The sequence below is a fragment of the Leuciscus leuciscus genome, assembly GCF_965113295.1.
Source record: "Leuciscus leuciscus genome assembly, chromosome: 13".
Taxonomy (NCBI): Eukaryota; Metazoa; Chordata; class Actinopteri; order Cypriniformes; family Leuciscidae; genus Leuciscus; species Leuciscus leuciscus.
Genome location: NC_138737.1, coordinates 30594334 through 30611990, shown reverse-complemented (window position 1 = coordinate 30611990; position 17657 = coordinate 30594334). Strand labels below are relative to the sequence as shown.

Here is a 17657-nt window from a genome sequence, read left to right as displayed (position 1 = left end):
TAATGTATTTAATCTCTGTGGCTTCATCTATTTTAATATTTAGAATTACTAAATTTTTTTTGTGACAAATTAATATCAAGTGTACTACAGAGAAAGGAGTTCATTATATAACACCTAATATATTCTAATAATTTCTCAATTTTAATAATAGGATTCTTATAATAAGATCTTTCCTTAAAGGTTTATGGATTTATTGCTGTTAAATATATATATATATATATATATATATATATATATATATGTAATGTATTTAATCTCTGTGGCTTCATCTATTTTAATATTTTGAATTACTGTACATTTTAGTGATTCGAGTATAATGAAGATAAATTTCAACTGGAAGGTAACGTTAGCTATCCTAAATGTCAGGTCAGCGCAAGTTGTCATGTGTTTGAATTTACGGATTGTTACTGAGCTTTTTCTTCCTCTGCTCGTGTGGTCAGGGATCGAGGGGTGGAGAAAGACAGAAGTGGGCAGGCTGTGTGTGTTTGCACGGGAATATAACTAACTTTCTCTCGAGGAAAGGCCTTATTCCATCAGTCGCCGTAACTGTAGAGGTTTGAAGAATAACGGATCCGAACATGAGAGAAGTTCTGCTCTTTCTCGTGTGTTTGTTTGCGTCCTTTTCTCCGCTTCACTGCAGTCAACAGGGCTTGATCCCCGAGGGTAAGGCTATGATTTCAGCTTATCACAGTCTTAGATAAACCACACCGCTTCTGTACATGATAATGTAAATAACTACTACAATTTCACCATGATTCATTATAAGGGTTCGTTGCAAACCTGATTGCTAGGTAAAGTTAGCCAGGCGTTACGGACTCACGCCGCTGACGTGGACCCTGCATGCAGATATCAGTGAGTTTATGAGGGAAAATTACAACAAAATGACAGTACACTAAAACAGTGCAAACAGTTTACTTCATGTCTCAAACTGTAGTTGTGCGCAATATGAGCAACAACAATGCGCAATGTGAGTGCAAAGGACATTTATTACATTGTACCTACGCGTAGTTTTCTCGTAACAGATTTATTGTCTAGGTAAACATGAATAAGCTTGTAAATTGCATTGCTAAAAAAAACCCCAAAAACACACATTAGCCTACATATGATTTTTAAAAAAACGTATTCGTATAAAGAAATGTCACTTTTGCGGCAGAACTGGCCTTCTTGCGACTGGTTTAAATTGAATAAAAGCGACTGAATACCTATGTTAATATTCCAGCTGTGCATGGAGTTCCTCACAGGAGATGTGGGAAACCCATTAGGATGTGCTCTTCCAGCACGTAGGCAGGAGAACTGCTGTGGAGAAGTTTGACGGAGTTATCCACTCAGATTTGTGTTTTCTCTGTCTCAGGAGATCTTCTAGTTCTGACTGTCGCCACGAAGGAGACTGACGGCTTCAGACGGTTTTTGAGATCCGCAAAACAATTCGATTACTCCATCAAGGTAAGGCAGCTTTTTCCAGAAGTTTCCCTTTGAAAAAGTAATGAACATATTGCAATGTTCAGCTAAACATGGAGCATGTTATTAAAGTGGAAAGTGGAAAGTTACTGTTTAAGGCTTTAAGCGAAGTCTAACTATTGGGTACATCCTACTAGGATTATTGCAATACTGCATTATGGCATTATTTTCATGACAATCACATTTTCTTTCAAAGTGCTAATGATCGGAAATAATGAATAAAATAATAATATGACATATGATTATAGTCCAAAAGTTTAGGTTTAGTTTTCTTAATACAACATGTTATTTCTCATGATTCCAGGGTGAAATATGAACCTGACAATTTTGTTAGATTGACCCTGTATAACACAGTTTAGTCAATAGAAGCTTGTTTCCACCTCTGAATAAATAATTATTGTGACTTTTTATCTCACAATTCAGACTTTTTTTCTCAGAATTATTGCGTGATATAAACTCACAATTGCAAGTTACAAAGTCAAAATTGCGAGATTGTCTAAGAAATAAGAAATAAAGACTTTTTTTGCTCAGAATTGTGAAAGTGACGTGAAGGCCAAGTATGGTAACTAGATTTAAATACTGTTTTCACTCCATATACTCTCTAACCATTTGGCCACAACTGCCCTGTGATATAAACGTGCAATTCTGAATTTTTTTCTCTCAGAATTGAGAGATATAAACTCGCAATTATATTTTATTTTATATTTATTCCGTGGCGGAAAACAAGCTTCCATAATTGTCTGCAGACAGATGCCTGACATTCTTTAGCCTTTTTTTGTAGGTTCTCGGAAGGGGTGAAACATGGAAAGGTGGAGATTACATGTCACCTCCAGGTGGAGGGCAGAAAGTGCGCCTGCTGAAGTCTGCTCTAGAGGAGATACACGAGGAGAACAAAGTCATTCTTTTTGTGGACAGGTAGTTATGTCCATTATAAATAAATACATTATATTTGGAGTGTGTTGATAGGCATGTACTCTTTCAAGCATCATTGGTGATCATTGACAGTAACAGTTATTTATGCTCTGGCTTTCCACAGCTATGATGTAATCTTTTCTTCTGGTCCAAAAGAGCTGCTGAAGAAGTTTCAGCAGGCCAAACACAAAGTTTTGTTTTCTGCCGAGACTCTCATCTGGCCAGATCGTCACCTGGAAGACAAACATCCTCATGTCAGGGAAGGGAAGAGGTTTCTTGGAGCAGGAGGCATGTTTCTCTCTTTTTTCAATTATCATTGTAGAGCATTAGACATACTGAATGCTCTGTTAGCTCAATTTTGTATAGTTTTAGATGAAAAAAATCTGTCCTCCTGGGAAGTTTGTATTAACGAGTTGGAAATGCGTTAACTACACCGTTAGATGTTCAAATCACTTTAGTTGAAATAAGATGTCAACGTCTTTTTTCTAGAAAACAGCAAAACATTTTTACTCTACAAATCAAGAATGCACATTAGGTGTGTTTTTGCTTTTTTAATGTTTTTATGTAGGTACTGCAACCTTAATTGTTATATATATATTCTACTGAATTTGTAAATTAAACTTAGCAAGTTTTATTATGTATTTATACACAAATAAATTAAATTTATTTAAATACAAAGAGGCTCTTTTTAGTACCATTATGATTGCATTTTTGTGACCATTAACCACCCCTCATTCTCATTACTGTAAAGCTGCAATAAAAATCATTGTCCTGTCAAGATACTATTAAAATTGTTAAATTAAATTACAACTATGATGTATATACAATTGTACTTTTCATTTCTTATTACAGTAAGATAATGACTTTTGTTCAGAATACTGTACGGTGCATCTAACAGTGTTAACCAATTCATCACGCATTAGCTAATACCAAACACACCACTAACTAAAATTTATTTTAATCTTGCAATTCAGTGGTTGAATATAATTGCGATGAGCTTATTTGTAGAGAGTTTCATTTAGTAAGAATTGCTTATTAAGAAGTTTGAGGCTTCTTCCTTTTTTTAATTTCCTTTTTCACAATCTCTGAGAATGTTCCAGAAACATTCATATTTATATGATGATGTCAGAGATTAACAGCTGTGGAATTTAATCAGGACATCTGTATTGTCTGTGGCCTCTGAAAAGTCACTCACTTCTTTATTTGCATAATAGTCAAAAGATAAGTTTAAATCATCCAGTTTCACATCTAAACCAGATAATAACACGTTTTGTGTCTATTTATAGGCCTTTCCCATTCTAACGCTGGGTGTTTTCTTTTTTCTAGGCTTCATTGGCTATGCGCCCAACCTTAAAGAGATGCTTTCTGACTGGTCAGGAGCTGATAGTGACAGTGACCAGCTCTTTTTCACCAAGATATACATCAACCCAGAGAAAAGAGTGAGTGTTTTGGTATAGTTTATATTTTAAATGGTGGCAACCATGGTGTGGTTTCCTAAAACTTTATTGCTCTGTTTTAGGATATATTGCCTCGTTTACAGAATGCACATTCAAGTTCACAGTTTTCAGTAATGACACATATTAAATGTGTGTACGCTGCGTTTTGAGGTTTTCTTCCCTGTTATTTTCTCTTTAGAAGTCCATAAATATAACTGTGGACAACAAGTGTAGATTGTTCCAGAATCTTCATGGAGCTCTTGGTAAGTGTATCATTTTGTGTTTACAGCCTGCTTTAGAAAAATGACCGTTATAAGATTCTAATTGGAGGGGAGTTCCAACATAAACTCTGTTGAGACTTTAAAGATGCTTCTGCAAAATTGTCACTAGCATCAGCTCTCTGTAGGAGAACATCCGGTTATATGCTCTCCAAAAGTGCAGCGTCAGTAGAGTTCTTGCTCTCTGATACCTGCTGGGAAGTTTCCTCTTTCCGTAACCTTTCAGTTTAATGAGGAATCGCTAATGAAATGCTTTGCTGAGGGTCTCAAATGCTGATTGGTTTCATGTGAACTGAAGCTCTTGTGTTTGCGTTTAAAGCTGTTTTCTGCTCGACTGGCAGCTGTAGTTTTGACTCGCTGCCAGATTGTGGGAGGAGAGTGAGTTTCCCAGTTGCCTGTAATGGCATTTGTGGCTGGAATGCTAGAGCTAACGGTTAGATGTGCTTGTGGACACGTACACCATCTCAGCAGGATGTTACAACCCAGGTGTGCGACACTGCAGCTACTGTATAGTTTGGCTTAAAGAATACACTGTACATTTTGTCTGGGAAAAGGCTGTTAACCTATAGCACTATAAATATGTAAGTATGCTGTCATTTGTATGAGATTAATAACCATAAAGTAACCATAAAGTGAGATAAATTTTGAAATTTATGACAAATTCATAAATGTTTGATTCGGGTTTGGTAAAATTAGCTTTTTTTCTGGACCCAAAGTGTATTTTGGTAGAATTGTGCATTGTAGTGTTACCTACAGTTTATTTAAACCACCTTAAAGGGATAGTTCACCCAAAAATGAAAATTCTGTCATTAATTACGTTACAAACCCGTAAGGCTCTCATTCATCTTCAGAACACAAATGAAGATCTTTTTGATGAAATCTGAGAGCTTTCTGTCCCTCCATTGACAGAACTACCACTTTGACGCTTCAAAAAGTTCATAAAGAGATCATAAAACTAATCCATATGAATTGAATCGAGCGGTTTTGTCAAAATTTTATGAAGAGACACGATACAAGAAAAAAATAAGATATTTGTATGATACAAGAACAAACCTCTTGCTGAAGCTCAAACGTGCTGCGTAACACATGAGAACAAATCTCATTGGTTCTTGAGGTAGTTCAAACGTGCTGCGTAACACATGAGAACAAATCTCATTGGTTCTTGAGGAAGTTCAAACGTGCTGCGTAACACGAGAATTAACCTGATTGGTTCTTGAGGAAGTTCAAACGTGCTGCGTAACACGAGAATGAACCTCATTGGTTCTTGAGGAAGTTCAAACGTGCTGCGTAACACGAGAATGAACCTTATTGGTTCTTGCACGTCAAGCGAACATGCTTGAGCTTCCGTTTATTATAACTGATTTGTGAGTTGATGAATGTTTCTATGTGAATAAAAGCCTAAATTAAATCTGTTCATCATTTAAAGCGATCGAATCTCTTCAGAAATTTGGACTAATCTGCTCAATTCATATGGAGTCGTTTTACAATCTCTTCATGAACTTTTTGAAGCGTCAAAATGGTAGTTGCGTAGCTGTCAATGGAGGGACAAAAATCACTCAGATTTCAATAAAAAGATCTTTATTTACCTTCCAAAAATGAACGAAAGTCTTACGGGTTTGGGTGAACTAACCCTTTAATGCCTGTCCCCGAATACCAATGTAATTTTTAATCAATCTAAGAGTTTGTTATGATCTTTGGTGTCGAACACAGCACTAAGATCAAGTAAAACTAGTACTGAGATGCAGCCTTTGTCAGAAGCTAGAAGTAAGTTATTTGTAATTTTACACAGCGCAGTTTCTTTGCTATGATCGGGAATTCTGACTGAATTTTTTTATAGATATAATTTTTTTGAGAGAAAGAACAAGAACTTATAAAAGTTTTCTAGAATTTATATAAATATTGATGCAGTAAATTTTAGTAATAAAACTTTTGAGATAAAAAAAGAAGAGCATTAAGAAACTATAAAGAAAGGAAACATTAAACTGTGAATTTTGCTATTAATCCCTCATTCATCCTAATGGTAATATCAGGTCCATTGGAATTCATGTAAACAGTGAAAAGTTCACTGTTTAAGCTTCAAAAGGCTGTTTCAAAAGCCTTTTTTACTCTTTCAATATCAGAGGTATCCATTACAGATACCCAAGAGAGATTCATCCAAACATCTGTGGAGGAAATCCATTATAAATAGGCCAGTGGATATTTATGGCTATTTAACTAACTACACAGTGATTCAAACAAAATTCATGATTAATATCTTTGAATAATTATTATCTTATTGCATGAACAGATGAAGTCTTGCTGAAGTTTGAAAATGGACGTGTGCGAGCCAGAAATGTACTTTATGACACGCTACCAGTTATCATCCATGGCAATGGACCCACCAAAGTAAATACATTTTCTGTCATGATCCAAATAACTAAGCTATCTGTCTTCTTTGGTTTAATCATTTTTATTACATGCTGTTTCTTTCAGCTTCAGATAAACTACCTAGGAAACTATATCCCAAATCAGTGGACATTTGAGACTGGCTGCACAATTTGTAATGAGGATCTGCGTCCGCTTTCTGGACTCCAGGTGGGCCTTACATTTACTACTATTACCACAGTTTACCATTAGTGTTTCTGGTCCCACTTTATATTAAGTGGCTTTAAAGTACTATGTACTTACATTGAAATTAATAATTTGATACAATGGACTTGTTTCCATACCACCACACCTGTCCCTAACCTTACCCGTATCACATCTCAATTGCAGCAAAAGTGTTTTACAATACAACATGAACACAATAAGTACATTGTACTTATTTTTTTATGTAAGTACATAGTACTTAAAGCCACTTAATATAAAGTGGGACCGGGTTTTTTATTTTATTTTTACTATTAAAATAATCCTGAATCTTATTCTTAAGGCTAATTAGAGTGGTGCAGGTATGACGTCAGAACCCGGAAGACTAATTTGCCGCTGGTTGCTTCGAGATTTTCCTATAGGGTTTTTATGTGTAAAATAAAGCCTGTGGTAAACATAACTGGACTATACTTTGATGTTTTGCTCTTGTTGCATTTAGAAAGGTATTGCTGTTTTTATATTGTTTTATGAAATGATTTTAAGTCCACTTTTACAGACCCCCACATGACATGAAGGGGAAGAAAAAAATACCGCGTTGAGCCGCAAATTAAAGGGATAGTTCACTTTGAAATTAATTTTTGGTATGTTTTAGCTTACCTCAAGGGCATCCAAGATGTAGGTGTCTTTTTTTCCACAGTAGTTTCAATTTTGATATTTTTAGGTCAAACCGTTCTTGTCTGTCAGTCATATAATGCAGGTCTATGGTCACGGTCTCAAAGAGCATGCACAGAGTCCAAATTAAAACAATTCCCCGTCGTCCAAATTAAACAATTCCCCATCGTAAGTACACATTGATGGCCTAAGACACGAAACGAATGTCGAAGTGATCTGATCTGACGTGTACGCAGACTGGTGCATAGATATATACACACTAGATGTCGCCTTGTCTACGGCAGTTCATTAAAACGAATGTCTTTAAGGCGACATCTAGTGTGTATATATTTATGCACCAGTCTGCGCACACGTCAGATCAGATCACTTCGACATGGCTGTGTATAAGTGGTAAAAACGATATAAATACTGTTCGTTTTCTCACACAAACCGCTCGTTTCGTGTCTTAGGCCATCAATGTGTACTTACGATGGGGAATTGTTTAATTTGGACGACTGGGAATTGTTTTAATTTGGACTCTGTGCATGCTCTTTGAGACAGTGACCATCGACCTGCATTATATGACTGACAGACAAGAACGGTTTGACCTAAAAATATAAAAATTGAAACTACTGCGGAAAAAAAGACACCTACATCTTGGATGCCCTTGAGGTAAGCTAAAACATACCAAAAATTAATTTCAAAGTGAACTATCCCTTTAAGAATTTGTTTCTTGACTGATTAATTAGTTCCCTTGTTTTATCAAATGTGGCCACAGTATATATTTTTTCTTCTGTATGACAGGTGCGGGGCTGCATACACTTAAATAAACATGATAATAATGTAAAGATTGATACTGTGTAGTTGTTACCTTAAAGAGCTGTTTATACCTGATCTGACCCTTAAAAAGAACTGGTCTTACCTGCTTTAGTCAGACTGATTAAGTCACATTAAATATTATTGTTGATATTGATATTGTTTACACTATAACCATTCATAGACACTTCTGTAGAGAGTTTAAACATATGCATTTACATTTAAATGAAGCTTTAGCTGAATAATTGTTTTGTGTATTAATTGTTTGCCTGTTTGTTTTATTTTTCGTCTACAGGAGAGTGAATATCCTGTAGTGGTCATTGGGGTCTTCATCCAGCAGCCCACCCCCTTCGTCACTGTGTTCTTTGAGCGCTTACTTAATCTCAAATACCCCAAAAACCGGCTCAGATTATTCATTTATAATCAGGTAAAATATTATGTGCAGATTTATAACTCCAGTATGTATTTTTTAACAGTTAAACAGTAACACTTTACAATAAGGTTTCATTTGTTCACATTAATTAACTACATTAGTTCTGTCATGACAACTCTTGGGAGATTGGAATGGTAATAGAGATTGGCATCATAATGGATATGGCAATGTTAATGTATTTGGTCTTTGCGGAATAAATCTGCTACGCTCCTGTTTCTGCTGCCGAGCAAGTACCGAGACTTGCTACTGCCAATACACTCACAGACTGCTGTGAGCAAGTAAGACATGCTGCTGCTGCACATGTAACATACATGAATTAACCCCTGTAGCAGATCTGTACAGGTGGAGCTGGGGAAGAGGGATGATTCTGAAAGCGCGCTGCAGACTGTTAACAGCAAAAAAATGACAAGTATTTGAATGTTTGAGCAGCAAGCTCATTGACCAGCTCATTGATCAGCTGTGCTATGTAGATAATGACATGATTGCTACCAATAAGTTAAAGACCTATCAGCCTGCACCATCTAGAGTTTCATGCCAAAGCTAGGTAATTAAAGGGATACTTCACCGATTAGCATTAGGCTTTGTATCAGTAGAAACCCGGTAGTATTTTCGAATGACCGTGCTTCCCTCCCTCATGTCTCCCTGAGACGAGAGATTTCTGTATTGTGTGTCTGGAAAAAAACCTTAGATGACGCAAAAATCATAATTTTGCGTCATCAGAGGCTTTTTAGGCCAGAGGCGAGAGACTACAGCCAGTAGTAGGAGCTAGTTCCACATGTTTTCAACCCGCCCATAGGGGATGCGATCTCACGATAAAACGGCATCTTTTCAGTTTCGAGTCAACTAGTAGCCTAGTTGTATAATTTCTTCCGACACTGCCCTCTGTGACCGGTAGGCGTGGCTTGGGAGTGGCCTCGTAGGGCAGCGAAGCAAGTGCATTCTGGGACTTGTTGTCTTTCATCTACATGAGCCAAAAATACATTTTCTGGCTTTTCTCAGTCTAGAAGGCACCAACTTATAAAATAAATTCACATTTCTACTACAAAAATGACCCAATTTAAATACACATTCATCTTTCCAGCGGTGAAATATCCCTTTAACATGAACTAATAATGAACTAACTTTTTTAAATACTTTTTTTATTTTTTATGTTATTTGTTAACATTAGATAATGCATTGTGAACTACTATGAACAATGAACTAACATTAATAAATGCTTTCAAAAATATATTGCTCATTGCTAGTTCACATTAGCTAATGTTTACAAATGTTACCAGCTGAGCTCTTGAAGTTTGACAGTCTTTATTAGAATCTATCTTACCAGACTTATAATGTGCTAATTCTAATTTCTGTAAAAAATAAACAGTTTAAATACACGCTTGCTTGCAATCACATCATTCTCTATAGGGCACAGCTGATTGGTTCCTGCTGTATCAGTAGTCAATGAGCTCGCTGCTCAACCTTTAAATACTTGGCACGCTTTCAGAAACCCTCCACCTTCCCCAGCTCCACCGTAAAGATCTGCTATGAGTAAAGGCCCCGCTATACTCACGGCGGAGATCTTTTTCGTTCTTTGCTTAGGCGTAAAATGAAGTTCGAAATACGTGACCAGAGATATTCCGTTATCGAACATCAAGCGCCGTCCACAGAGCTGAGAGCAGCGTTTAGATGAATATGTAAATATGTGCTGCACACTTTCCTCTCAGTAACAAAATAAACCACACAACAAAATTGAGAAAACAGCAAGTATTTTTTAATAAAGCATAAGAAAAGCATCTGATCATAGCAACGTGGATATGTTTGCGCGAGCTCTGCAATTCGGCACTCTAGTAAAGTCACATCACGTTTATTTATATAGCACTTTATACAATAGGTTGCTTAAAATCAAGCAGCTTTGCCGTATTAAACAGTATTTACCAGCCTCAGCAAACTTTTCCGTAAAGTCCGCTTTGGCAAGCTGTTTCAAACTCCCAAAACAGACTCCAAATGAACTTCATTTGTTCAAAATGACGTCACAGCAGTTCGTTCTTCGACTTCGCTTGAAGTATATCTGGGCCTTAATTCATGTATGCTGTATTGTCCAGCAGAAGATCTTTTACGCCAAGACCAAACATATAACATTATCATATCTATTACCATGCCAAATACTCTGAGAGTTGTCACGACTGAACTAAGTTACACGAAACAAAACATGTGAGCAAGATCTGTATCAGGAAACCGATACGCCTGTCCTGTCCTGTTTAATACAGTGTGCCTGTTGAGTATCACATTATCTTCTTTTCATATGTTGGGTCTTCATTGTTAAAGGCAGATAAGATCAGATTGAATGTCTTTGAACTGCAGTTTATTTTTTTCCTTTTATTTATTAATGAATCGGATTTCCTACGTTGTCAAAAACTTTAATTATTGTCATTGCTCTTTTTTATATTCAGTACATAATAATGAGGGACAATACTTCTGAATACTTTTTTTTGCAGGAATCACACCACGAACAACAGGTGCGTACATTTCTAGAGCATCACGAGTCTGAATACCAGGGTGTGAAGCTGATTGGACCAGAGGAGGATATAGATCCTGTGACCTCACGTAATATTGGCTTGTAAGTGTTCTTTTTAAATTCAATATGTATTTTTTACAAAGAGTACATTTAAATATGGTGCACCTAAACACCACATGGAACCTGGGAAACAGTTGTACAAATAGCTCCTCTATGCTTTGACTTTACCATTCATTTATTTTTTTATGTTTTTGTCGCAGCGATATGTGTCGAGACGACATTGACTGTGAATACTTCTTCAGCATAGAAGTGGATGTGGTTTTAAAGAATGAAGACACACTTAGAATCTTAATTGAGCTCAATAAGTAAGTGAATAAGTAAGACGTAAAGAATCGAATGTACTTAACAAATGAAAATGATACATTTAAAAGTAATGTGTTTCTTTACTCGTTACCTGAAAAAAGTAATCTGATTACTCACGTTACTTGTAACGCATTACTCTCACATTACTCATTAAAATGCTTAGTATTCGAGTTGTAAAGTTGTCTAAATGTTTTCTAGACGAAGAAAACTTCTAGTTAGCACACTAGGTTTTTAATGGGTCTTTTTTTCTTGAATTATAATCATTATTTTTATGAACCTCACAGGCCTTTCATTGCGCCAATGTTGACCAAACCTGGGCGACTGTGGACAAACTTCTGGGGTGCGCTCAGTGCAGACGGGTACTACGCTAGGTCAGAGGATTACGTGGACATCGTTCAAGGAAACCGCGTGTAAGTTGATTTTTTAGTTCGGTTCATTTGTTCTGTTATTTTAAACAATCATGTGACATCATAAAAAATCGACAGACATGTATGTATTTGTGAATGTTTTTATCTCCGCTATCTAATTTGAGTGATCATTTTCTTTACCATTTGAAATGATGAGTATATTTCACTGCTCTAAAAATATGAAGTCTTTGAAATTCATCAAACCAGGGTGAATGGCAAATATGTGATCATTCTCTGGTGCCTCCACAGGGGTTTGTGGAATGTGCCATACGTCTCTAACATATTCCTGGTAAAAGCGGATGCATTGAGGACTGACCTCAAAGCTCCTGACCTGTTTGAATCCGCAACAGTTGATCCAGATATGGCCTTCTGCGCCAACGTTCGGAACAAGGTCAGACATGAAACTCACAAAAATATTGCACAAATCACCATAAGAAACGACAAGTGTAATAAACTATCCATTACTTTGCTGTCATTGATTGATGTTTTTTGTTTTCATTCCTAGGGCGTCTTCATGTTTGTAACAAATATGCAGACTTACGGTCGAGTTTTATCAACTGAAAATTACCTGACAAATCATTTGCACAATGATCTCTGGCAGATCTTTGAAAATCCTGTGGTAAAATAAAATATAATTTTAGGCAATATTTGAAGAGTTCAGATGCAAAAGCCTCTAAATGCCATCTGAAATTTTCTTATAGAATGATCATTTTTATCAAGCTTGTATATTTAAGTTCAGTAATTTCACTTAAATGACAATTAATAGGTAATCTTCATTGCCATTTGAGTGAAATTATTGAATTTAAATATACGAGCTTGATAAAAATGATCATTCTATAAGAAAATTTCAGATGGCATTTAGAGGCTTTTGCATCTGAACTCTTCATTTATTCAAATGTTATACAAGACATTCTTGCTTTATAGTTAATTTTTTAACAATGTTAATTTATTTACTCTTTGTTTTGTTCTTAATTTTTCTCTCTCTGTGAAACAGGAATGGGAGGAAAGATACATTCATGAGAATTATTCAAAAATTTTGAGAGATGGGCTTATTGAAACGGTGATTATTCACACAAAGCACACAATAATAGCAGCATTTTCTGAAAAAATTTACATTAAATACTGTATAAGATTATTATCCTGTCCATGAGAAGGTATAAAATGACTGTTTGGGGGTTCAAGAGTTTTTATTTGATTAGATTTTTTTAAAGAATAATACTTAATACTTTTATTCAGCAAGGATGCATTTAATTGATCAAAATTGATTACAAAAGATTTCTGTTTCAAATTAGATTTTTTTATTTATCAAAGATTCCTCAAAAATGTATCATGGGGTTGCAAAAATATGAAGCAGCACAACTGTTTTCAACACTGATAATAATAAGAAATGTTTTTGAGCAGCAAAAAAATCTGCATATTAGAATGATTTCTGAAGGGTCATGTGACACTGAAGACTGGAGTAATGATGCTGAAAATTCAGCTTTGATCACAGGAATAAATGAGTATATTGGAAAATATATTAAAACAGAAAACGGGTGTCTTAAAGAGTAATAATATTTCACAATATTACAGTCTTTACTGTATTTATGATCAAATAAATGGTGAACATCAGAGACTTTAAAAAACTAAAAAACATTAAAAAATCTTTCCGACCCCAAACTTTTGAATGTCAATTTTGGTAACATGGTCCACTTTAGACATTCTACTGAGTCTGACTACAAGTAACTCTGCAACTACATGTCAGCTTATTCGACCCTAACCCTAACAGCCTACTAATACAATGACTGGTAGTTGACATGTAGTTGCGAAGTTACTTATATTTAATAGAATGTCTAAAGTGGACCATCAAAATAAAATGTAACCTATATTTTTAAGAGTTAGGGGTTTGTTAAAGTCACCACACCTAAGAAGGAGCTATAGTAATAGTGATGACTAGCTCTGCAAATGATTTTGAGTCTTTTGTAAAGTAATTATAATTGAAACTTTGCTTGTTTGGAATTCCCCGTGTAGCCGTGCCCTGATGTGTTCTGGTTCCCTGTTTTCTCCGACGTGGCCTGCAATGATTTTGTTGAAGAGATGGAACATTTTGGCCAGTGGTCAGGAGGTGCAAATGTGGTATGTTGTTGTTTTTCTCTGTTTCATCCCCATGCTATTTTGCCTTACCATAGTATTTAACTGAAAAAAACGTTTTTGTTCTTTTAGGACACTAGAATCCAAGGTGGATATGAAAATGTCCCCACTATTGATATCCACATGAATCAAGTGGGCTACGATAAAGAATGGCAGAAGTTCCTTTTGGATTATATAGCGCCGGTCACAGAGAAGATGTTTCCAGGGTACTACACAAGGGTGAGCCTTTCTTTGTTCTCCTGACATTGAAAAACTATTATTATATTTATATTATATTATATTTATCTTAAAGTACACTAGTGTGCAAGTTTGAAATAATTAAAATAAATTATGCATTTAAGCAAGGACACGTTAAATTGACTGTAAAGACTTGGATAATTTGATGGATAGAAAGTTGAAAAGAACAACATTTATTTTAAAATATACATTTTTTTAACACTATAAATATATTTAAATATTTCAAATACATTAAAAATCTTCATTAATAATAATAATTAATGGTAATCTTCAATATTCAGTCAGGTGATGTTTGCATGATATGCCTTAAAGTCAGTATGAAGCGGTGTTCTTTTATTGCCGTACATGTGACATATTTCTGGCCAAACGAGATATATGAGAACTCTTGAGAAATCTTTTATCCTTGTGGTCGTGAAAAGTTCTGTTATGTTCCAGATTGGAGGTCTTTCTCTGTTTTTCTTTGGGCCAGCTGATCCTCTACACGTGAATGCTGCATGATGACTCTGCATCTGTCTGTGTGATTGTCTCCTGCAGGCTCAGTTTGATCTGGCATTTGTAGTTAGATATAAGCCTGATGAACAACCTTCATTAAGACCACATCATGACGCTTCCACTTTCACCATCAATATAGCTCTCAATCAAGTGGGGATTGATTATCAGGTGAGTGAACTATGAGCTGTGATGGTTGGCTGTGCTGTCCACAGTTTTCTTTTTGTGAAACCTCTGGTGCTGCTCGAGTAGCGGTCAAAAATGTCAAATCTTAAAAAAACAAAAAAACATTTCAATTAAACTAATGAAATATAGTTCGATAATGTTTTTTATTTAATATTTTGTATTTTTAGTGGATTTTATGGTATTAAATTATATGGAATAGAAAAATGCATAAAAGTACTATTTTTAAATTTGATATGAAATATATATCTTCCAAAACATGTTTTACTCTAAAACTGTGAGAAAATCAAAGACATAAATATAAATAAGTTGTGTTCCAAATTTGAGGTTTATATCTGAAAAAAATAGCATTCAGTTATATGTTGTTTGGCCGCAGTACCAAAAGTTTCCACTAGATGAAATTAGCTTCCCATGCGTCATTTTTAACCGCGAACAGTACAAGTATGACAATTTTTTCAGGACCATAAACCTATTCAAATCATGTCAATGATTTTTTGTTTTCACATAGCAGGTGCTAAAACCTTTACCCAGTTTCGAACCATTCTGATGAAGTAAAACATTCAAATTTTTTATTTTTCGGTCAAAAATGACCAAACAGCACTAGAGGGTTAAATACTTGTTTTGTTTTTTTAACTAACAAATTAAACAATTGTGTCATTTATATTGACCAAGTGCATTTTTATATTGGTCTAATTGAAAATCATGGATTCCAATCTACATCTACATCTGTTATTTGTGTTCTACACAACCAATTACAATTTCTCTTCTAAACTTGATTTCTTTGCTTTCAATGAATTTAATTCTCTAAAATGTTGACATAACTGAAACTGTAGTTCCCAGCATGCTTTGCATGGGACTTAAGACAACTCTTAAAAACAATCTTTCTGACATGACATGAATGTACCATGAGTAGATGAGTTTATCTGTTCGGCTGATGATTTTACTTCAGGACGATGGAACTGGAAAAGCTAAAATGCTGACTTGTTTCCGCGTTTTTTGGACTACAAAAATACATCATCCCTGGACCACTTTAAACAGTAGCTAGCTAATATGATCTTATAATTCAGTGATGTGGAAAACACACACACACACACAAACACACGCGTTGTGTTTTCATAGATTGAATGGTTTTTATACTGTACAAACTGTATATTCTATCCACCTAAACCTACCCAGTTATAAGCTGTTTTCCTCATAGGGACCAAAAGATGTCCCCACAAGGACAAGGTTTTTGGATATCGCCATCATTGTGGGGACATTTTGTCACAATACTTAAAATACAATTTGAAAAAAACTAATAAAGTTGGCTGTAACAAATGAAAGCATTTCTTTTTTTAAATTGGGTCCAATGTATAATTTTTTCAGTTTAGTTTTGTATACAGAATCAAACCTACAGTACTATAAACGTAGGGTTTCATATCTTAAATTTAAGGTATGCAAACTGTTGGTTTGTGAAATGTTCATGTTGTAACACAGCAGCATGTCTTGACCTGCAGCTCTCCTGAAATCCTGAAATCTTGCCGAAACTTGCTCAGATATTATACCCAAGCGTTGGAACACAAATGGGTCTCTGGCAAGGGATAGCCTTTCATTCAATTTTTTTGGGATGTAAATTATTTTATACTATATCTGATTTTTTTAAATGTCTTGTTTCTCTCGTTTTTCATGTTTGTAAAGTGAAATTGTTAACTTTTGTCTGCTAATTTGAAGCAGTATGATAGAGCAAGAGCACATTGTATTAACGATCAGTGACTTTCTGTTCAGGGTGGCGGCTGTCGGTTCTTGAGGTACAACTGCTCCGTTACAGCTCCCAGGAAAGGCTGGGCGCTCATGCACCCTGGACGCCTCACTCACTACCATGAGGGTCTGCCCACCTTAGAGGGGGTCAGATACATCTCTGTCTCATTTGTGGATCCTTGAACTTGAATTTGCTTTGATTTCAGAAGACTCTTGAGTGCGTAGTCCAAATGGAGGCTAGAAAAACAATCAACGAGAACAATTTGACACAGTGCCTTACATTGTGAATATGTCAGTGTATATATATTATCCACATTTTTTGTTACATAAAGGCATCTTTTGATAATGATCGATGAATGTTGAAAGCAGTTTGACAGATCACTATGCAATATGTCATTTATATGCAATGGCATTTTACTCATTTATTTATTGTCATTTATTAAAGGGTTTATTCCATATAGATGATGTGGATTTCAATAATGTATCTGTCCTTTGACAATGCTTTGACATTCACAAGTTGTTTTCATTATTGATGCCTATTGGGCTATTTCACTATTCAAGCAATTGGTGCTGCTGTTTGAAAATAATCAGACATACGGTTTGTTTTCTTACTGCTTAATGTTGCTTGTTCTTGTCTTGTTTATGAATCAGACATGCCATGAATTTTGGAAGAAAACAATAAAAAAGAGAAAATTCCATAATGGTTAATGGTACAAATATGCCCACCCCCTATGACAATTATGTCATCATTTTTCTCATGCTCCGTCATGCTCTTCTCTCATTTCACAAGGAACACTAATCTGAAAATAAGCAACTATTATTTTTTTAAACTCTATTACCAAAAATCGAATCCTTCACACAATACCTACATTTTCCTACACATTTAAAAAAAATGTGGACACTTCTAGGACACTTCTAGAAAATGCGTTTACGTAAGACCGGTGACTTTTCACTTCGCTGGTGAGGATGGACCAATCACAGTTGTTTTGATGACTGGATTTTTATTTTATTAATATATTATTAATAATAATATTTAAGTATTTTAAGTGGATTTGTGTTTGTATG

The 17657-nt window shown here is 35.3% G+C and overlaps 1 protein-coding gene across 1 annotated transcript; it reads left to right on the top strand.

Annotated features, from left to right (window-relative positions):
• Nucleotides 1-422: 422 nt before the first annotated feature.
• On the top strand, nucleotides 423-17293 carry plod1a (procollagen-lysine, 2-oxoglutarate 5-dioxygenase 1a). Its single transcript, XM_082187640.1, has 19 exons — nucleotides 423-663; nucleotides 1352-1443; nucleotides 2240-2373; nucleotides 2495-2658; nucleotides 3697-3809; nucleotides 4006-4069; nucleotides 6372-6469; nucleotides 6557-6658; nucleotides 8412-8543; nucleotides 11027-11148; nucleotides 11307-11411; nucleotides 11694-11819; nucleotides 12066-12207; nucleotides 12322-12435; nucleotides 12811-12876; nucleotides 13827-13931; nucleotides 14019-14165; nucleotides 14718-14843; nucleotides 16620-17293. Exons 1-19 carry the CDS (start codon nucleotides 579-581, stop codon nucleotides 16773-16775), a joined length of 2193 nt encoding a protein of 730 aa, XP_082043766.1. The 5' UTR covers nucleotides 423-578; the 3' UTR covers nucleotides 16776-17293.
• Nucleotides 17294-17657: the final 364 nt, after the last annotated feature.